This window comes from Crocuta crocuta, unplaced genomic scaffold, assembly GCF_008692635.1.
Source record: "Crocuta crocuta isolate KB4526 unplaced genomic scaffold, BGI_CrCroc_1.0 scaffold77, whole genome shotgun sequence".
NCBI classification, from domain to species: domain Eukaryota; kingdom Metazoa; phylum Chordata; class Mammalia; order Carnivora; family Hyaenidae; genus Crocuta; species Crocuta crocuta.
In genome coordinates this window covers 3,474,419-3,496,798 of record NW_027532172.1, presented here as the reverse complement: position 1 = coordinate 3,496,798, position 22,380 = coordinate 3,474,419, and the positions used below count along the sequence as shown (strand labels likewise).

General features: G+C 54.7%; 1 protein-coding gene across 2 annotated transcripts in view; it reads right to left on the bottom strand.

Annotated features, from left to right (window-relative positions):
- Nucleotides 1-21,590, bottom strand: part of LIMD1 (LIM domain containing 1) — a 66,754-nt gene extending 45,164 nt beyond the window's left edge. For both annotated transcript variants that reach the window (XM_077777158.1, XM_077777159.1), the window contains exon 1: nt 19,782-21,590. In XM_077777158.1, the coding sequence (XP_077633284.1) occupies nt 19,782-21,174 (1,393 nt within the window). In that variant the 5' untranslated portion in view covers nt 21,175-21,590. The remainder of the gene's footprint in view (nt 1-19,781) is intronic.
- Nucleotides 21,591-22,380: the final 790 nt, after the last annotated feature.

Here is a 22,380-nt window from a genome sequence, read left to right as displayed (position 1 = left end):
AATATTAAATGCAAAGAGGGAGAGTAGACCACTATGTAGTACGTGGTGCATTGTTTTCTATTCTTTTTCTTTAAGTATATTTATACGTGCAGATATGCTACGAAGAACGATTATGGATGGTTTTATTTTATTTCTTTTTTTTAAGTTTATTTATTTATTTTGAGAGCGAGAGAGCAGGGAGGGGCAGAGAGGGAGAGAGAGAGAATCCCAAGCAGGCTCCACACTATCAAGCCCCATGCAGGGCTCGAACTCATGAATCACGAGACCATGACCTGAGTCGGATGCTTAACTGACTAAGCCACCCACATGCTCCTTTTTCTTAAGCTCTTATGCATTTTTAAAAAATATTCTACAATGAAGATATATTACCTTTGTGTTCAGAAATGGCGGCTTTTTTTTAAGACTTAAAGAATGCTTTAAATTAAAAAAAATTTTTTTTAATGTTTTATTTATTTTTGAGAGAGAGATAGAAACAGTGTAAGCAGGGGAGGGTCAGAGAGAGAGGGAGACACAGAATCTGACACAGGCTCCAGGCTCTGAGCTGTCAGCACAGAGCCTGACACAGGGCCCAAACCCACGAATCATGAGATCATGACCTGAGCCAAAGTCGGATGCCTAACCGACTGAGCCACCCAGGCACCCCTAAATTTATTTTTTTAATTTTTTAATGTTTTATTTATTTCTGAGGAGAGAGAGAGAGAAGACAGCGTGAGCAGGGGAGGGTCAGAGAGAGAGGGAGATATAGAATCTGAAGCACGCTCCAGGCCCTGAACTAGCTGTCAGCACAGAGCCCAACACAGGGCTCGAACCCACGAACTGTGAGATCATGACCTGAGCAGAAGCTGGACGCTTAACTGACTGAGCCACCCAGGGACCCCAAGAATGCTTTAAATTTAATGTATATTCACCACATCATGTTCGTGCTCAAAAATGCTCAGTCTCTGATACCTACAGGTGAAGTTCAAAGTCCTCAGAGCACGCTGTGGCCTCACAGCCAGCCTATGCATGGAGCTGCTGACGCCATACCCACCCCGCCACCTCCAAGCTCGTTCGCCTTACAGGGCCTTCTCATGTCACTGCAGACTTACAAAACAAAAAAAAATTATAAAAGTAGTACAAATAATTCCTATATACCCTTTATCCAGATTTCCCAAATGTTAACATTTGTATGATTCTAATTGCCAATGTTCAGAAAATTAACACTGATAAATCACATACTTGCACATACAGGTGTGCAATATATACACATACATGGACATGCAATATATATACTAATCTACAGACTTTATCCAAATTTTACTAACTGTCCCACTAACGTCCCTTTATCTGGACCAGGACCTCATCCCACACCCCAACCACGGACAACAGAGCAGGCAGAGTGCAGGATGCACACTGGGTTCAGAAGGGATGTTGAGGCACAGAGAGGCTCTGACATAAGTCACTCCAGAGCAGTGAGACACCCCCACCTCAGACTACAGCCCAATGCCACAGCCACAGCTAACCAAGTGGAACCAGAAAGAAAATCCTTTTGTTTTTTTAAGGAAAAAATAAAAATCCTAAACTTTCTTCATTATAACAGAATAGGCTGGGGGCGCCTGGGTGGCTCAGTTGCTTAAGGGTCCAACTTCGGTGCAGGTCACGATCTCGCAGTCCATGGGTTCTGCTGTCAGCACAGAGCCTGCTTCAGATCCTCTGTCTCCCTCTCTCTGTCCCCCTCTCTCTGTCCCTCCCCCACTTCAAAAATAAATAAATAAATAAATAAATAGGGGTGCCTGGGTGGCTCAGTTGGTTAAGTGTCCGACTTTGGCTCAGGTCATGATCTCACAGTTCGTGAGTTCGAGCCCTGCATCGGGCTCTGTGCTGACAGCTCACAGCCTGGAGCCTGCCTCTGATTCAGTGTCTCCCTCTCTCTTTGCCCCTCCCCCACTTGCACTCTGTGTCTCTCTCTCTCTCTCTCAGAAATAAACATTTAAAAAATTAAAATAAATAAATGAACACTTAAAAAAAGTTTTAGAGTAACACAAGGCTCGTGGCGCCTGGGTGGCTCAGTTGGCTAAGCATTCCAACTTCGTCTCAGTTCATGATCTCAGGTTCCTGGGTTCAAGCCCCACAGCGGGCTCTGTGCTGATAGTAGCTCAGAGCCTGGAGCCTGATTCAGATTCTGTGTCCCCTCTCTGACTCTCCCCTGCTCATGCTCTCTCTCTCTCTCTCAGAAATAAATAAAACTTAAAAAAAAAAAAGAATAACACAAGGCTGCTTTTAGAGGTACTTTAACTATGCATTTACCAAAGAAGGAAAAACGGTGTAACAGAAAAGGAAAATAACGCCAAGGGGTGGAAACTTTAAACTTTGGGGCGGGGGTAGCCTGTGCTCTCCAATTTCCAAACAGAGCCCAGGGAGTTAAAAGCAGGAGACAGTGGGCTGGAGAGGGTCTCCCCCTTCCGTGCCAGCTGGGAGAGGACACCACCCACACTTTGCCCCTTGGGACAAACGCAGAGTCTGGAAGCACTCCGCCCGGTTCTGCAGCTAACCCCGTGTGCAGCCTTGGACGAGCGGCTTCCTTGCTCTGTCCCCATCTTCAAACCAGGAAACGGTACTGGGCACTCTGCGAGCTGCTGAAAGCGTGAGATGGTGCTGGTAAGGCGCCTGGCACAGCCCTCCTTCCGTGACCGGCCCCAAGCCTCGCATGGGACCAACGTGGGGGGACTGGGTCCGAGTCCCCACCAGTAAACAGGGGCCTTTCACACCCATCTGCTGATGGACCAAGAGGCTAACACGGGGCACTTTGTCAATTCTCCTTCCCGAGAAAAGACGAAAGCACTGCTTTTGAAGACTGTCATTTAGGACCTGTAGAGCAGGCCGGCCATCTGTAGCGCAGACACAGATGTGATTTTGCTATGAGTGAGGAACAGGGAGAAGAGCATGAAGATTCTTTCCGGGCTCAGGAGTGACAGGACCTGGTGTTGTTTTAACAGGATCCCCCCAACTGCTGATGGGATCAGATCCTAAATTAGACTGCTTGCTGGCCAGACAGAAGAAAAAAAAATTTTTTTTTTTTAGTCTTTTATCTATTTTGAGAGAGAGAGAAAGAGAGAGCAAGCAGGGAAGAAGCAGAGGAAGAGGGAGAGACAGAGAATCCCAAGCCCACCCCACACTGTCAGCACAGAGCACGATGCGGGGCTCGAACTCACGAACTGTGAGATCATGACCTGAGCAGAAACCAAGAATCGGATGCTTAACTGACTGAGCCACCCAGGTGCCCCCAGAAGAAGAGACTTTCAAGCCACCAGAAGGTACCCTTGAAAGAGCCCTACCCACTGCTGGTTCCCCAGAGGAATGAAGAGGGGTTTGTCCGAGGGTCTGGAGAAGAGATCCCCAAGGCATGGGGTGGGGGGGAGAGGCTTCCCCTCCCCCCCCACTCTCCATTCTGATCCTATAATGACTTGCATAAAATTAGACGAGGGGCAGCCTTCAAAAAAATCAAGCCACTCCGGTGACACGAAGTCTCGCAGCAAGTACCAGAAATCAAATGCAAGGGGGCATTTCCGACAAGCAGCTCAAGGGGCAAAGGCTCCACTCGCTGGCTTCTGAGCTCGAGTTTTGTGTCCTCCCACGGAGCCCTCCACCAATGCAATTCTCACCAAAGACTCACTGCTCTAACAAAGTTCACTCTCGTTCCCTCAGACGCTGAAAAAGTAAACAGCCGTGTGTGAAAACAAAAGGCTGCCTTAACAGTGACAACCCCAAAGTGGAATGGTACATCCCTTTTACTATCATTTTTGTCTGCGCAGAGTTTCTGACTTTCCCACAGTTAGTTGTGCGTGAGTTTTTGGAAATGGCGAAAACCACACAAGTGTTGTGAGTTAGTGAAAGCTGGTGGGGAAAAAAAATCAGGGGCGCCTGGGCGGCTCAGTCGGTTAAGCATTCGACTTCAGCTCAGGTCATGATCTCGCGGTCCATAAGTTCGAGCCCTGCATGGGGCTCTGTGGTGACAGCTCAGAGCCTGGAGCCTGCTTTGGATGCTGCATCTCCCTCTCTCTGCCCCTCGCCCACTTGCATTCTGTCTCTCTCTTTCTCTCTCTCAAATATAAATTTAAAAAAAAAATTTTAATTAAAAACAAAAGAAATCAAACCCTTGTGACAGTATAGTAACTACCAAAAAAGGCATGAAACTCGGCTGTGAAGACAGTATTTCAAGAGAAGGAATTGGAAGGGTGTCAGCCAAGTGTCTCCTCAGAGAGAAGTAACCAGAGGAGCGGAGCCCAAAGAAACCCCCAAAACAACACGTCAAAACGAAAGGGAGGGGGCTCTCACTGACTTAGGGGGAAGGTTAAACGGCCCAGCCCCTTTGTAAAGCTTTTTGGCAGCTGCTGAGAAAGTTAAACACACTCCTACTATATGAGCCAGCAATCCCACTCCTGGGTATTTACTCGGGAGAAGGGAAAGTGCGTCTCCACACAAATGACCACAGCTGACTTCTTATTCAGCCCCAGAGTGAAAGAAGACAAAAATTTCTTAAGAGGGAAATGGAAAAACAAACTGTGGTGTACTCACAGAATGGAATACTACTTGGCAAAAAAATAAATAAAATACAAAAAGGATAAACATCTGATACACACAGACAACAGAGATGAATTTCACAGGCATTCTCTGAGTGAACTGTGCCAGACAAAAGAGTTCTACAGGCGATTCTCGATGTTCACAGTATAATGTTCCACGAAGTCACCGCAAATACCGAAGTAGCGAATAGTGAACGCTTCCCCCCACCCCGGAAAGAAATACAGGGTTAGGTTCCCGCCAGCCTCTGGTCATAATATTTGCATCAACCAGGCAGTACATAACCTTGTTTTATCTGTTTCTATTTAAAGACATCTTATTTAAATATTTTTAAATATCTATTTTTGAGAGAGAGAGAGAGAAAAGGAGAGACAGTGCATGCACAAGCTGGGGAGGGGCAGAGAGAGAGGGAGACACAGAATCTGAAGCAGGCTCCAGGCTCTGAGTGGTCAGCACAGGGCCCAACGCGGGACTCGAACCCATGAACTATGAGATCATGACCTGAGCCGAAGTCGGACACTCAACTGACTGAGCCACCCAGGCGCCCCTAACGACACCTTATTTAATATATCTTGTTGATTTCATTAACATTGAACTCATGGCCAACACGCCTGAACGAACAGGACACACACCTGAACGAACTTTATTAAACAGGTATTTTCTCTGTTAAGGCACATCACAGCCTTCTCCGGTTTACGAATTCCACCCAGCCCTTCAGCTCTGCACTTGGGGAACGTTTTACACAGAAAAGTCACCAACAAAGGGCACAAAAATGCTTATAAAAATCATAGCACTAGAGAGACCACAAAAAAGATGCTTGTTTACAGTCTGAGAGCTAAAACAAGCCGACAGAGCATTGCCCTGCTCGCCCTCAGCTGGGAATGTGGTGAGGGGGGGGGCACTCAAGTTCTTCACCCTCCACACATGGCCCCAGGCGACCACCAAAGCGCCACGAGCCGACTTTGGGGTTACAAATTTTAGCAAGTAGGCAAACTCGCAAATACGGAATCCGTGAACAGTGAGGATCGGCTGTATACGATCATGTGACTGTGGCTGCATACGACCCTGTGACTCCATTTCTGCTGTGTTTTAGGGCGGGCGAAACTAACAAACTATGAAAAGAATCAGAGAAGCGGTTGCCTGGAGGTGGGCACGGACCAGAAGCGGCAGGAGGGAACTCCCTGGGGCTGGAACGCTACCTCGGCAGGAGTGTGGGCTACGCGGGTGCCAGCCTTTGCTGTAACTCGTCCGACGACACCTTTCAGGGTCTGTTTAGGGGTAACTTTTTAAAAACACAGCCACGTGGGGCACCTGGGGGGGCTCAGCCGGTTAAGCGTCCGGCTCTGGGTGTCAGCTCAGGTCATGACCTCACAGTTGGGGAGTTTGAGCCCCACATTGGGCTCCACGCTGACAGTGCAGAGCCCGTGTGGGGTTCTCTCTCTCTCCTTCTTTCTCTGCCTCTTCCCAACTACTGTTCGTTCTCTCGCTCTCAAAAATAAATAAATAAATAGACTTCAAAAAATAAAATAAAAATAAAATAAAAACACAGCCACAAATTCCTCGATGTCCCTTCCTACAGAGGTGGGGGAGGCTCCCACCCCTCCCCTTGAATGGGGGAGGGCTGGTGACTGCTTTCACCAATGGTGTGCAGCAGAAGTGACACAAAACCACTTCCACGGCTGGGTCAGAAAAGGCCACGCAGCAGAAAGGGCCGGGCCTGCCCTTGAACGCCCAGTGCAGACAAAGCGCACAGCTGGGCTGGGGCCCTGGCGGCATCGGCTCCTCCTTCCTGCTGCCCTCCCCGCCTCCCTTCCTTTGCTCTCTGGCTATAAGCTCAGGCAGGGCTGCCTCGCCCCACACCCGCACTGCCACCGCCACCGATGGGTGGCAGCTGGGGGCCACAGGCAGAGGAGGGAGGGCTGGCTCCAACGCCGAACTGACCTCCGAGGCCCAGCCACCCAAGGGCGTCTGTCTAAGCCCCACGCCAGAGAGGAAGGCGTCAGCAGCGCCGGAACAGGCCCTTGGAGGCTGCTTGGAAAGCCGCTGCACTTGGCCACCCTCCCCACGCCCAGGCATGGCCTCCACAGGCACCGGGTGTGAGGGGCCCAACCCCAGAGGGCCTTCTGCGCCTCTCTCACTAGGAACACCGTCTTTCTCCCAGGACAGCCAGGGGCGGGCGGTCTGGGTGCCCTCCTTCCTCGGGAGACTAAATGCGGTTTTCAGGTCCTGGAACGCCGGCTCAGCTACAATGACCACCTGCTCAGATCGCGGACTACCTTCTTCCTCCATCAGGACAGATGCTTCAGGGGCCGTGAGGGCCATCTTGTCATCTCCGCAGGCACGCAGCCTCCATGGGCTCGTGTCGGGGCGGTGGCGACTGGACAAACTACCACCGTTTTGTGTAAGCATCTGTGGGTCTGAACAAACCAAGGGAGCGTGGCTTTCAGATGGGACAAGGTAAAGGTGCTTTGATATTTCGGGAAACAATAACAGTAACCACTTATACAGTAAGCAGCCTGCAGGCCGTCTGTCCTCTAAAGGTTTCACAGGCCCCCACCGACAGAAAAACAGTGCACGCCACCTGTTATTTTAGATTTTCAAGGAGCCACGCTTAAAAAGTAAAAGTGGGTCACACTAATTTTAATTTTTTTTTTAATGTTTTTATTTATTTCTAGGAGAGAGAGAGACAGCGTGAGCAGGGGAGGGTCAGAGAGAGAGGGAGTCATAGACTGAAACAGGCTCCAGGCTCTGAGCTGGCAGTCAGCACAGAGCCCGACGCGGGGCTCAAACCCACGAACCGCGAGATCATGACCTAAGCGAAAGTCGGACGCTTAACCAACTAAGCCACCCAGGCGCCCCTAATTTTAATGATATATTTTACTTAGCCCAATACATCTAAAGTAGTCTCTTTTTTAACGTTTATTTTGAGAGACAGAAAGGGGGGAGGGGAAGGGCAGAGAGAGAGGAAGAGAGAAAATCCCTAGCAGGCTCTGTGCTGTCAGCGTAGAGCCTGACACAGGGCTTGATCCCCCCAAACATGAAATCATGACCTAAGCTGATATCAAGTCGGTCACTTAACCATTAGAGCCACCCAGGTGCGTCCAACGTATTCTTTTTTATTTTTTTTATGTTTTATTTACTTTTGAGAGAGAGATAGACAGGGGAGGCTCAGAGAGAGAGGGAGACACAGAATCCGAAGACAGGCTCCAGGCTCTGAGCCGTCAGCACAGAGCCCAACGTGGGGCTCGAACCCACAAACCATGAGATCATGACCTGAGCTGAAGTTGGATGCTTAACCGACTAAGCCACCCAGGCGCCCCTCAATGTATTCTTGTTTAAACATAGAATCAATGTAGGAGATGCCTGGTGGCTCAGTTGGTTGAGCATCTGACTTCAGCTCAGGTCATAATCTTGCGGTTTGTGAGTTCAAGCCCCGCATTGGGCTCTCTGCTGACAGCTCAGAGCCTGTTTGGGATCCCCTGTCCCCCTTCTCCCTCTGCCTGTCCCTGCATGCATGCTCAAATATAAATAAATAAACAAACAAACTAACAAACACTAAACATAGAATCAATGTAAAAATATTAATGAGCTATTTGACATTTTTTCCCCATATCAAGTCTGGCCCACAGGGGGATCACCCTTAGAGCACATCTCACGGGGACCAGTGTGTTTTGAAGTCCTTCCCAGCTGCTGGACAGTACAGATCTACGTTAATGAATTCAGTCTTCCCAACAGCCATGTCTGCATTTTCCTGACGGGGAAACTGAGGCACAAGGCTGTCGAAGAGTCTGCCGGGGCAGAGCCGGAGCCCACAGCAGTGCCGCAGATTCTGACTACAGTATGACATGAACGCACACACCCGCCAGCACATCGCCCTGCTCCCGTCCAAACCTCCCCGGGACTCCGGTCCCTGGAGCTCTGCAAAGTTCCCACCCGGAGCACGGCATCCCAGCCCCTTCCCGCCACTGCAGTCCTGGGCCACCTGGGCCGGGGAGCTCGTGCAGGTGCCTGCGTGTCCCAGGGTGAGGTGTGCCAGCGAGCCCGGTGCTCCTGCCTCCCGCTCATGCCCCAGCACGTGCACGTGGGGTGTGGAGGGGCCCCGGAGCGTGTGCCCACCACAGCAGGGCACCCCCACTCAAAGGGCCGGCAGTCAGGGGGGAGTCGGGGACTCTCCTCATCCCTCCATTGGCCACAGTTCAGCAAGTCCTCACTGCACACCTGCTGTGTACCGGCCACTGGCCTGGGCCCTGGGATACAAGGGTGAACAGAACAGACACCCACCCCGCTCATGGCGCCCACATCCCAGCAGACGGAGCTAAGCAACAGGACTGTGTGCAAAAGATGCCCCGCGAATCCTAATTCTGTCTCCTGTATACAGCAGGTGTTCCCTAATGACACACTTGAGGGAGTATGTTATCTGGGTCTGGAACTGGATCTGGAGACGGACAGAGGTGGGGGAGGGGCCAGCAAGGGCCCTGCCCCCCACCCCCCCCAAGGAAAGCCAGGGACCCAGTCGCAGGGGTCACACCCATAACCCGAGCTTCAGGACTCCAGAGCTCCATGCAGCCAAGCTAAGCCGGGAACAGTCCAGAGGCTCACCCAGGTTACAGGCTCCCTGGCCGGAACTCCCTTCTCCTCAGAATGTGGCCAAGGGTCAAGTCGGCCCCAAGGGCCAGAACGTCTCCCAAGTTTAGAAGACACTGGAGGTTCAGCACCTCCGACGTTCAGCTGTGTGGCCCACCTCCCACCAGTCACGTCACCCAAGTCTCAGCCCAAGCAGCTCAGCCTTCCGCCCTGCTGGGCTGTCAGGGCGTCAAGCCGCTGCCGGGCACAAGGGGACAGAGCAATGGCCTCTGTGGCATCCACAGTTTCCCAGTCCACTACTGCCCAGCCAACGGTGGCTTTGTAACTGAAACATCTTAACTTCTTTTTTTAAAGTTTTTATTTATTTTTGAGGTGGGGAGGAGAGGGGCAGAGACACAGAATCCCAAGCAGACTCCAGGCTCCCAGCACAGAGCCCCACATGGGGCTCGAATCCATGAACCATGAGATCAGGACCTGAGCCCAAGTTAGACACTTAACTGACTGAGCCACCCAGGCGCTCTCAAAACATCGTAACTTTTCATTCTTCTACGGACCAAGCCCTGTGTTTGGTACTTTTAAACTTATCACTAATTCCGTGTTTGATTTCACTTCCTCATTTTCCTTATTATTCTCAAGTGCCACTTCATATGAGCTTAAGATTTTCCTAAGAATGTAGATTTGATTTCATGAATGAAGACGACAAAGACCACTATTAGTGGGAGAAGGGCATTTCAGGGTCACCCTGGTTGGGGACAGTGACCTCATGGAGGGACGTGGCAGGGCCAAGTCAAAGAAGTGCCTGCCATCACCAACCACAGGCCAGCTGCCCAGGGAGTGTGCATTTACACACGCATTGTTCCCGGCTTCTCTGCCAGGAGCCCTGAACCCGTCACCGGCCCGCAGCACGGGGAAGGGAACAGAATTATACAGACTACAGGACATCTAGTCCCCAGGAGGTAAGGAAACTGAGGGCAAAGAAAAGAGAAGCCAGGCGCCCAAGCTGGCACAGTTGGCCGCCAGCATATTTATGGTGAAGGGCCTCAATCAGCAGACGCCCTGGAGCCTGCAGTGGCCAGCCCCCCGCTGGGCCGCCCCCAGGGTCCATCTTTCTAAATTTGCTACCTCCCTGCCTCATCAGGAAGCAACGCAAGCCACAGAGCGGGGGAGAGAGGAACAGGGCAGGCGACATTTCAGCAGACACGAGAGCTCTACCCGGATGCCCTGGGCGAGGCCTGACCATCATGTGAGCAAACGCGGCCACAGCTTGGTCCCACCCTGCTGGACGGGAGGCTCCGGAGAACAGGGAGGCTGCTATTATGGTCAGAAAGGCCTTGACAAGCGTGCTACTATCTGCATGCCGAAATGACCGTCACATGCTGTCCGGGCCAAAGCCCGCTGAGATGCGTGTGCGCCCCCAGACGCAGGACCTGCATTATACGCAGGTGCCATATCCACTCGTCCTCAAACTACCTGGGTTTTTACCCTTCTCAGGGTTGGCTAAAGGGCAGATGCACACTGAACGCCAGGCCCCTCCTCTTCAGTGACAGACAGCGGCAGGGCACGCTTCCAGAACTTTCGATATGCTGCAGATATGTGCGTAGGGGAGAAAAAAAAGATGGAGGTCCCTGATACGCTCCCAACAGACTTCCAGTAACCGGGAGTAACCGGTCCTCTCGCTCTCCTGGGACGCGTAGAGTTGAGTCACAGACCAAGAAAGATGAGGAGGGAACTCAGCCAAGTCTAAACTCATGGCTCTCAAAACTTAAAAATAGCCTGGCTGTGGCCCCTAAAGTATTCCCTTTGAAACACTCGAGCAGAAAGTCTCCAGCCTTCCAACATGACCCTGACATTCCGTGTCCAGCTGGTTTCCCTGGGAGGGGACAAATGAAAAACAAAACCTGAAGCAGATATAAATATTTGCTGGCAAGTACTGCCCCTGCTGTCGATGCACCTCGGGAACTGGAGGCCTGCTTCGTTTGCAGGGAAGCTTTCTGCTCTGTTGGCCGGAAGGGCTCTAAGCATCGCTGCGTCCAATGTCTGCTTCTAAGCATCTCTGCACACAATCTGGGGTTGACACCGATCCTTTCTTTTTTTTTTTTTAAGAGAGAGAGAGAGGGTGCAAGTCAGTGAGGGGCAAAGAGAGAGAATTTCAGGAGGGTCAGAAAGAGAGAGAAAGAGAGAAGCAGGGCTCACCCAAAGTGGGGCTCAGGCTCACCTAAAGAGGGGCTCACGCTCACCTCATGTGGGGCTCGAGCTTGCCGGATGTGGGATTCGAACTCAAGAACCATGAGATGACGACCTGAATCGAAGTCAGAGGCTTAATGGCTGAGACACCCGGGTGCTGGACACTGATCCTCAGCCAAGGCACCCTGGCACACTGCTATGCTTGCCCACAACCCCTGGGGGTGTCACAAAGTCCCCAAGAGCATGGCCTGCTTGCCCCGACCCACACCCATCAGAGGAACACAAGAAGTCAGGGGCCTAAGGGATCACGGGCAGTCAAGGTCACTGCATGGGCCCCGTGTGTCCCTCTGAGCCTCGTGGTTCCATCTCTGTTCTGCAGGAAGGTTGGTCTGGGCACGGGCTCCTGGCCGGGAAAGGAAGCTGGGTGCCAACCCTGTCTGCAAGAGCAGAATCCAGCAGCCCTATGTCCTGCCTCCCTCACTGCTCCACCACAGCAGCGGAGGACCTCAGCCCTGACCTACCCAGGGCCACATTCCCCCTGAAGTTCCCTTTGTCCGAAAGCCACTGTGCTCCCAGGAGCTGAGGGTCAAGATCTTGGACTCAGTCAGCCATGCTCCTCAATGAATGTATTCAGCAGGTTACTTGACCTCTTTGTGCCTCAGTTTGCCTGCCTATAGAATGGGGCTAATGAAATACAGTTATTGCCAAGGATCGAACAAGCCAACGCACGTGAGAGGATGGAAAAGTACCTGGCACAGGGCAACACGTTTTAGCAAAACTATCTCAGAGCCGTAACCCCGGGTACAAATCCCTTCCCTGCTCCCGTCACACCCCAGCGGAAGGCCCTCCACCCCTCCAGCAGGACAGCGGCCGAGCACCTGACACGTGGGCCCCGAGGCCACTCTCCAGTGTCCGATGACCCAGCAGCACCAAGGACAACACACGAGTCCGGGGAGGAAGTGTGGGCCACGCCAGCGAAAACAAGGTCAGCGAACCCCACAGCCAGTGCTACTCGCAGTCCCCCTGAATCGAGGACCCCGCATTTAATTAGAACAAGAGCCCCAAAGGGCCTCGGGGCAGGCGACCGGTGTGGCACCAGTGGCTCCTTGAGTTTGCTGCTTTCCTAGAGATCTTTCCTTCGGAATCTCACTCTCCTCAGACACACTCTGCACGGCAAAGTGACCCCCGGCCGAGTGAAGGCTTCTCCGGCCGGCCGGGGAGCCCAGAACGGCAGCGCATGACGCACCCCGAACCGCGGCAGGCTCCAGCCATGGCCGGGCGCTGGAAACTGCAGAAAATCGTAACGCCGATTATTCTAAGGGTGGCCGGCACGTCGGCGATTCACGGTTGTTTCTGTTGGATGTGTCTTCCGGATCCCTAAAGCAAAGATGACTACCGCTTGCCCCAGAAAACGTAAGCATAACTCAACTACAGAAGCGTTCTACTTCCGCAGAGGCCTGGACGGGGCAGGGCGCTGGCAGCGATGCGGTGCCGTTCCCGCTTATTCAGTCCGCTAAAACCCAGGCATCCGAGGGTCCCCACAGCCACTGCCACAGCCCTTCGGGCCGGGACGAGCCCTCAGAGGTCGGCTTTGTCTCCGCACTGAGGGAGAGCGGCTGGCCCTGTGTCACGCCCAGGGCTACTGGTAAGTCAGGCGCAGGACACCTGGGCTCCTCGCTCCCCAAACCGGGCCCTCCCTGCCCAGTTCCGTGTCCCATGGCGGGGTCGTAAATCAAAAACTGTAAAGAAATGTCACTTAAAAAAAGTTACGTGAACTATTATTTTTTTAAGGTGTTTTTTTTTAATGTTTATTTACTTTTGGGGGCGGGGGGGGAGAGAGGGAGACACAGAATTGGAAGCAGGCTCCAGGCTTCTGAGCTGTCAGCACAGAGCCCGGTGCGGGGCTCGAACCCACGAACCATGAGATGATAACCTGAGCCAAAGTCAGACACTTAACCCGTGGGGCCACCCTGGCGCCCCCATGCTGTGGATTGTTAATGGGAAAACAAGACATTCTTTCCTGGTCACAGAGGACTAGAGCAGAAACATACCACCGTGACCACGACAGAGGGTCACGGCACACACCGTGGGAAACTGAAGTCAGGGCACATCAGGGCTCTGCTGGAGACCCGTCCCTGAGTAGGGTCACGGGAGCAGGCAGCTCTGGGTGCCAGAAGGGTGCTGGCCGGGGAGGGGTGACGACAAGGACCCTGTGGCGGGGAGGAATTCCAGGAGCTCGAGGACCAGCAGCGAGGCTGCTGTGACGGGCCCGGTGAGCACAGTTGGGCCAGGGAGGGCCTGAGTGTGAGCCCAAAGGCCGCACGCAGCACAGGACGTATGGGATCACTGTCACTCATGTTTTTGCCTTGACCCGCTTACCCGGGTGCGTTCACATTGTGAGCACCTACCCTACGTGTATGCTACACATAGATAAAAAGTTACAAAACATACACCTTCCTGGGGCGCCGGGGTGGCTCAGTCCATTAAGCATCTGACTCTTGATTTCGGCTCAGGTCATCATCTCACGGTTCATGGGTTCAAGTCCCATGTCCGACCCTGCTTAGGATTCTCTCTCTCTCGCTCTCGCTCTCTCTCACTCTCTTTCTCTCAAAATAAACATTTTTCCAAAACACATATGCCTTCCTAATTTTGAGGATGTTACCTGGTCTGCTAAAAACGATGCACCTGGCTGCCTGGTTTCTAAAGGAGCCGGTGTCCCCACATCACATGACGCGCACCGCAGGGCGAGACGGGCAGACCCAGAGCCTCGGGTGTCATTTACAAAAGTCACCTGGGGGACCAGGAGTGTCCTCCCAAGGCAACGAACGCCTGGGTTAAGTTAGGTCCAAATTACACGACGTCTCCTGCGTGTCGGCTGTGAGCCCCCAGGGAATCACGCTCCGTCACGCCAGCGACCCAGAGCCAGATGGTTAACCGTCTTCTGCCACCTTCCTCTCTCCCTCGGCACTTGGCTTGGGCTTATGGCAATGCCTGCTATCTCGGGGGTCACTGGCCTCTGGGGCACACGCAGGGCCCAGCCCTGGCTTTCCGGAGGGGCCGCTTGCCCGATGCCGTTGCCTTCTGCCACCCTGAAGTGGCAGAAGTGCTCTGAAGCCACCCACCACTTTTCATTCCGGGCGAGATTTAAGCACCACATTGCAAGCATCTGTTGCTAATAAAGTCAGATAAGCAGTGCTCACAGGGTCACTAAGACAATCATCGTAAGGCTCGAGGGTGAAGAGGCCGTCAGCTGGGAAGGAGCGGATAGGATGTTACGTGTTCGTCCTGGGGACCACGTATTTAATCATCTTGCTGCCTCCTGCCATGCTAGTGACCTGAGATCACATGGGACAGCCTTGCTGGCCCCGGCAGGGGCATTCCCGGGAGGAGTCACACCTGTTGACAGGTTCCTGGGCAAAGGCGGGTCGCCGGCTGCATCAGGAAGGTCTGCAGGACGGGGCACCTGACTGGCCCAGTCAGTTAAGCATCCAACTTTGGCTCAAGGTCATGATCTTGCAGTTCATGAGTTCAGGCCCCGCATCGGGCTCTGTGCTGACAGCTCAGAGCCTGCTTGGGATTCTGTGTCTCCCTCTCCCCTCTCTGTCTCTCTTTGTCTCTCAAAAATAAATAACCGTTTAAAAAAAAAAAGGAGGGTCCAGGGGAGGCTGGAAAACTACGGGCAAAGCCGGCCTTTTCTCCCTCCTATGCGGGGTGGGGGCGGGAGGAGCCGGTCAGCCCACTCACTGGGTGACAGAGACCCTACAGCAAACCCCTTCTTGCCACTCCGCCCCCTGGTGCCTGACCAAGTCTGGCAGAGCCTCCCCCTGCTCCAGGGCAGAGTGGGCTTCCCTCTGCTCCCCAGACCCCACCGCCCAGAGGGAAGGCATGTGGGGCGGGGCTACAGGCCCAGGGCCCAGCGATGCCCCGCAGCAGCTGGGTAGGGGGTGAATCTGGAGTGACCAACAGAGCAACAACACAGACCTGAGTCCGAGACCCCCCGGGGAGCCGCAGAGCCCAAACGGTGTGGAAGCACCACCACCCTGTGGTCCTGAGCAAGACACGAGCCTCAGTTTCTCAACTGTGAACAGAGCCTATGGGTGTCTGCCTATGAACATTAACACAGAGCACATCCCCGATGTCAACCACGTCACAGGCACCCAACAGGCGGTCGCCAGGATTAGAATCACAAAGCCCAAAGGTCGATGTAAAAGGGGTCTTGTCTGCCTAATTCTGGGGGCTGCGGTGGCCATCCCTATAATATATTTTTTAAGTTTATTTATTTTTGAGAGAGACAGACAGACAGAGCATGAGCAGGGGAGGGGCAGAGAGAGAGGGAGACACAGAATCTGAATCAGGCTCCAGGCTCTAGGCTGTCAGCACAGAGCCCGATGCAGGGCTCGAACCCATGAACCACGAGATCATGACCTGAGCCAAAGTCAGACGCTTAACAGACTGAGCCACCTAGGCGCCCCTATGGGGGCCCCTTTGATGGGCCTCCCAGATCCACCTTCACCAAAGGGGCCTGGCTGCCGGGGGTGCAGCAGGGGAGTGGCGTAGCTCGTCCACCCCTCGGGCCCTGTCCCAGCTGCACGGGGCCACCCCGCCCAAGGTCACATGCTTCCCAGGGCGGCCCACATCTGAGAACTGCTCTATGAGGAGCGTGAAGGCCTGGCCATCTCGCCCCAACTTGGGACAGATCCGAAGGGCTTTTCCAGCTCCCGGGACCCCTGTGGGGTGGGCCCCGGCCTGTCAGGCCTGCACAGCGGCTGAGGCCCTCCTCTACCCACTCCTGCATCCTTTCCCTCCTTCCAAAGGCACCTCTTGGGGAGCCCCCTGCACACTAAACTGTCTAAGTAGCTTCCCAGGGAAACCCAGGCTGTGACAGGTGGCTTGTTCGTATCCTTTTTCCTTGGGAAGGGAGGAGGGAAGCAGTGTGAGGAAGACGGTGGAGACGGTGGAGGAAGAGGCCAGGGAAGAGTCAACAAAAGACCCGGTGACCTCTCCTCTTCCTCTGCAGTGTAAACCGCGGCACTAAAACAGGAGCCGCACTGCACTGGGCAAACCAGGGACCCCCTCGAAGCAGCGCCAAGAGTCCATCCTCGCCTCTCTCCTCACGGACAGAAAGACACAAAGGGGCCCCAGAGGAGGAACGGAGAAGAAAGAGTGGGGAGAAGCAGTGGCTAGGACCACACTGCACCAAACCCACAAACACGGCCAAGGAAAGTGCCAGAAGCTGATCAATTACTGGACACTGAGGTGTCTACAGACCCAAGTGTTCTCAAAGGCAACAGCAGGGATTCACGCGCGCTTCCCACAGTGTGAGCACCCAAAGGCACGCCTTTGTTTGACCCAGGAGGCCGCCTGAGTCACCGACCTACACATCCACTTTGCTTGCTTCCAGCTGGAGCTCCATCCACTCTGACGGTAACGGTTCCAGCGCCCGGACTCTCTCGGGAAGAGCCCTGTCTCGAAAGATACTCCTCTATTTGCAAACACAAGTTCGTCACCATTTAAGAAATGCCGTGCGTGGGGCAGACACCATCTTTCAAATGACACCTCATCTAGGGACAGGGAGGCCTCCGTGTGGAGCCCCTCAGCTGGTGCAGACAGTCCTCGATACGGTTGCAGGGGTGAGTCCCGGAAGAGAACAGCATTTGTTCAAGGTTGTGCGGCAGGGCCGGCCGAGAACTGCCAGCTGGGGAGGCTCTGGTGAGAGACTTCCTCCTCGGCCACACAGCCACACGGCTGCTCGCGAAGAGTGAGTGGAAGCCCAGTTGTCAAAGCGACTGCGAGCAGGGCCCCTGCCGGGTGGGGGGCCCTGTGGTCCCCGAACAAGCCGTGCAGACAGCGGCCAGGCAACACGGAAAGGGCACAAGGCCCAGCCCCGCCACCCCACCCCGGGGAGTCAGCCCGAAGCTGGGCCTGCATCCTACAGACGGGGCCCCCTCCCTTTCCCCAAAAAGAAACTAGGGTTCCATTTATATGAACAGTCCCGGACAGGCAAATCGTAGAGACAGGACACATATTGGTACTTCCCAGGGGCTGGGAAGGAGGGAGAGTGAGGAGCAATTAATTGCTTCATGGGGAGGGGGTGTCCTTTCGTGGTGACAAAAACGTTTTGAAACTATTAGAGTTGGTGTTCGGAAAACACCGGAAATGTACTCAATGCCTCTGAACTGCGTACCTTGAAAGGGTTAATTTTACGGTGTGTGACATTTGCTGCAATATAAAAAAAAGGGGCAGATGAATAAATAAATACCTACATAAATCAGTGTTCCGCATTGTGCTTGGGAGGCAGCTTGGCCACGCTGGTTGGAGGCATGGCCACTGCGGCTGCGACTGCATCGCAGGGCTCAACTGCCAGCCCCACCCGGCGCCCCCCTGGGAGGCCTGTTAAGTAATGCAGCTTCCCTGGGCTTTAGCGTCCCAGGGGGTGAGACAGGCATACTGCTTCCCAGGGTGGCTGCAATTAGTAAATAAAATGGTAGAGCCTGGAGCCTGCTTCGGATTCTGTGTCTCCCTCTCTCTCTGACCCTCCCCTGCTCACGCTGCCTCTATCTCTATCTCAAAAAAAAAAAAAAAAAAACCATTAAAAAAAAATGGTAGGTCAGCATCCAGCACAGAGCCCAGCACAGACTGACCCCAGGACCTTTGCCTCTGCCATCTGCCCACAAAGAATGCCCTTTCCTGGGGCAGATGTTGCCTCCTTCAGGCCTTTCCTCAAATGCCACCTTCCTGATGGGGTGGTTCCTTGACCCCCTGCTTGAAAACCAGAAACATCCCTGCCAACACCTGCCCCCAGGCTCCATCTCCTCCTCGACCTGTGTCTCTCCCCAGGACTTCATTATTTATTTTGTCCATCTCCTTCCACGGTTCCGTCTGTCCTGTTTAGTATGCACGCTGGGACCTCGAACAGAGCATGGCCCAGGGCAGGTGCTCAGTAAATACATGTTGAATGGCTGGTGTTAGCGAAAACCTCGGTCCCGATCCGGTGTGTAAACCTGCCATCCTGACAAAAGAAAACTGCTGTTTGTTGTTTTAAGGACTTTGAAATAAAAACTTAAGCCCATGTGGGGCACCTCAGTTGAGTGTCCAACTTTGGCTCAGGTCACGATCTCACGGTTCATGAGTTCGAGCCCCGCATTGGACCCTGTGCTGACAGCTCAGAGCCTGGGGTCTGCTTCAGATTCTGTGTCTCCCTCTCTGTGTTCCCCACCCCGCTCATGCTCTCTCTCTCTCTCGAAAATAAAGATTAAAAATATTTTTTTAATTAAGCATAAGTTTACGTTTAAAAACCATAATATTTCCATCTAAGTATTACTCCCCAAGGGGGGAATCTGCAAAAGAGACAGAGAGCAGTAAGATGGTGCCACGTGCTTTGAAAGATAAATCAACGAAGTCGCCCCAATTTCCGAGTGCCCACATGAGGGCTGGGCCCATGAGGCTTCGGAGGACAAGGAACACGGTGCTGTCATGGGCACCTGGGACCCCGTTCCTCCAGGCACTTCAGGCCAGAAGAACAGGGCAGGCGAAAAACAGGCCTTTCCCAGCGCCCTGCCCCGCTCCGTGCAGCACGATGGCCACCCTCATGGGACGTGGCTTCCCAAGGCCTCAGATGGGGAAATCGTGACCCCAATTATCCACAGCACAAAAATGGGGGGGGAGTCAAAAACAACCCTCAGACACATCTTAAAATAGCCTTTCTAGTTAGTTCTCCTATGAGACCAAGACATTGTTACCCCATAGAGCAAGAGAGCGGCTTTCTCACTGTCTCCAAACCCTGAGCAGAGAAAAAGCAAAAGCTGAAGCCAGCAGCCTCGGAGAGTCTGAGATTTCACAAAGACAACAAAACAAGACCAGAAACTGAGTAAAATCAAGGAGTATCTTCCATCCCACTGGGCGCCATGAGTGGGTATTAACCTGGCTGTGGGCTCGAACCTATGGCGGGGGCTGAGTNCTCCAGAACTACACACACACACACACACACACACACAGGGCCAGAGAAAGCCCCTGCCCAACCACTGGTCTTCAAGTAGCCAGACCAGCCTGGCCCAGCCACCAGCTGATGGAACGCTCAGAGGTACCGGCACCCCAGACTCTGCTTCCACTCAAGTCCTGCACAGGCCAGTCACTGCCAAGAGGCTCTGGGGGCACAGCCGGAACCCCTGAACCCCAAAGTCCCGGCATTTCCCTTTTCTGAGAGCGGTCATGAGCAATCCCACCCCACTTGGCCCTTTTGCACGAGGCTAACGCCCCGGCTGCAAGATCCGCTTTCCGTTCAGGGATGCTTTCAAGTTTCTGAATCAGAAGATGCGGCTGAAAGAGGAAGCCACACACCCCAAAATAAAACAGCATGCCACTCAAGGAGCGCTACGGCATCCCCGATGGGGAGCCCCTCCCCCAAATGCAGGGACCCTGTCACCCACGGCGGGCCACGCCACCAATCTCTCACTCACCAAAGTAGTCGGCCTTTGGGTGAGCACCCATCTCACGCTCCAGACGTTGAGTGAGGGCTTCTAACTTCAGTTCGGCGGCCGAGGGCCCAAGCTCGGGGCCTGGGATGACGGTCTGGCAGGGCAGCCTCACCCTGGGGGAGCTGGGGCTCCCCGGGAGCCCGGGCCCCAGGCTGCCGTCCGATGACCAGCCAGTGGGGCCTTCTTTACAGGGTAACTCAGGCGGGGTGGACATCCCTGGATGGACAAGGCTGGTGGCGCTGAGCCTGGGACCAATGCCAGAGTCTGTGCAGACGGGCTTGGGTCCAGGGGCCGCCCCCGACGGCAAACTGTCCGTGCTGGCTGCTGAGGATGATGGGGCAGAGCTAGGAAGGTAAGACTTGGGTCCATCTTGGAACCAGGCTTGAGGGTCCATCGTGGGTTTGGGCATGGTGCCTGAAACCTCGCTCCCCACCCCCAAGTTTGTTCTGGGAAGAGCTCCCCGGCTGGGGCAGCTCTGGGCCGGGGGTGCTAAGAAAGAAGGGGTCCTGGGCTGAGCGGGCCCCAGGAGGGCCCCGTTCTCTGGGCCTGGGGGAGAAAGGCCAGGGCTCACCCGCTGGGAAGAGGCGGTAGTCCAAAGCCCGGCTGGCTTCTCACCGCTGCGGCCACCGCCACCACCACCATCCTGGCCACTCTCCGATGACTTGCTGGAGCTCGGGGACAGCTGAGGCTGGTACAGGGAAGGGTCCCCGGGGGGGTTGGGCAGCGGTGCATCAATCCCTGGGGTGCCAGGCCACCCACTGCCTATGCCCCCCCTGATGCCGGGGGACACTCCCGGTTCATCAGCCCACTTCGGGCTTCCCAAAGAGAGGTTGTCATAATAGTCTCCGTGGGTGAGGCAGGAAGGATCCTCGCAGGGGCCCGGCTGGCGGAAGGCAGACATCTCCCAGCGAGCCACGCTCTCCTTGGAGCCACAGTCCTGGCTGCCGAGGCTTGTGCCACGGACGTACGGCCTGGCCCTCTGGTCCTGGGGTGGGTACGAGGGCTGCCCAGAGGCGACCGTGGTGGCTGTCCCAGGACCCGCTGTTGAGGCAGCGAGAGGGGGCTTGGCAGCCCCGTGCGAGGTCAGCTTGCTGCCCACACCGGCGTCCCCGCGGACCTGTGGGCCGGGGGGGCCCCCGCCGTTGACCGGGGCTCGGCTCCCCCTGGGCAAGGCGTCCTCCTGCAGGAGCTGCTGCTGCTGCTGGAGGTGGATCTTGGCCATCTTGGTGGCAAACACCCTGCGCGTTTCCTCAAACTCGGGGTTGTTACCCGCTCCCTTGTCCACTCGGAAGAGTCCGTCCTTGGAGGCCTCGTACATGTTCAGGTCCTCAATGAATTTACTGGCCTCCAGGCCCAGGTCGCCGTACTTGTCCATGTCGCAGGCGGGAGTCAGAGGCTAGCCCAGGTGGCCGGTATGCGGCTGCGGGGGGAGGGGGGGAGGTGCGCAGGTTGCTGACGCCGGGCGGGGGCTCAGGTCCAGCCCAGGACAGGTAGAGCCTTCCACCTGCGGAGCCGGAGAGTCATGGCCTCAGGCCTGGGAGTCCGGCCGGAGTGGAGGCCGCAAGGCCGGCTGGCCCAAGTGTGCTTCCAACTCCCTTTCCCCTCAGAGGTGTCCACGTGGGGGCAGCTGGTGGCGCTTCACCGGCCCCGCTTGCCGCGCGTTCTTTTCTCTTTTGCAAAGCGTGAAAGGAAGAAGAAACAGAAAAAGACAAATCCCCTCCGTAAGCAACCAAAGTCCGAAACGGGACGACGAGAGCAGCCTCTGGACGGGGCTGCGTGGGGCCGGCTCGGCGGGGGNCTCGCCCCACCGTGACCCAGTTCCCCAGGTGGGCAGTCATCCCCGTGTGTCGCCTCCACTCAGGCCGTGCCGGCCTCCAGGCTTGCCCAGGGTGCGCGACTGGAGGCCCGGGAGGTCACCCGGGGCTGGCCCCATGTTCTCCTTAACAGGTGGGCAGACTCAAGCACGGAGGGGGAAGTGGGAGCCCAGGTCCTCTGAAAGGAGGAAAAGAAAAAAGTCACGTTGTTCCCCGGTGCTGGTGCCTCCTTATTCCTAAAGGGATTCCTGACCCTCCCCCCCCCGGGGCCGCAGGCCCGCTGGGGCTGCGGGCCTGACTCCTGGGCGCCCCCGCCTGGCCCAGCGCTCCCAGCACCAACTCCGAGGTGACCCTGCCGAGGTGTCGTTCATTTCCCACCATCGCAGCCAGAGTGATCCTTAGGCAAACACCAGACCAGTCACCTCCCTGCTTAAACTCAGTGCTTAACTCCGAGGCTTGGATTAAAATCCGCTCTCTACCTGAGGCCCTGGCGGGCCCTGCCTTCCTCAACTTGATTGGGGACCCTGGGCCGCTGTGCTCTAGCTGCAGGAGCTTCCTAGTGTCTGCCCAGAGCTTGACCTTGAACTCTCATGGCTCATCCTTCCCATCTTTGCTGAAATCACCTCCTCTTTTTCATCACCCTCTTTCTTTTCTCATCAGTTCTGATCACTATGTATCTGTTTACATGCAGTTTTTTTGTTGTTTGTTTGTTTGGTGGTGGTCGGTGGGTTTTCCACCTCATTGAGACCTTATCTGGATACCCAGTA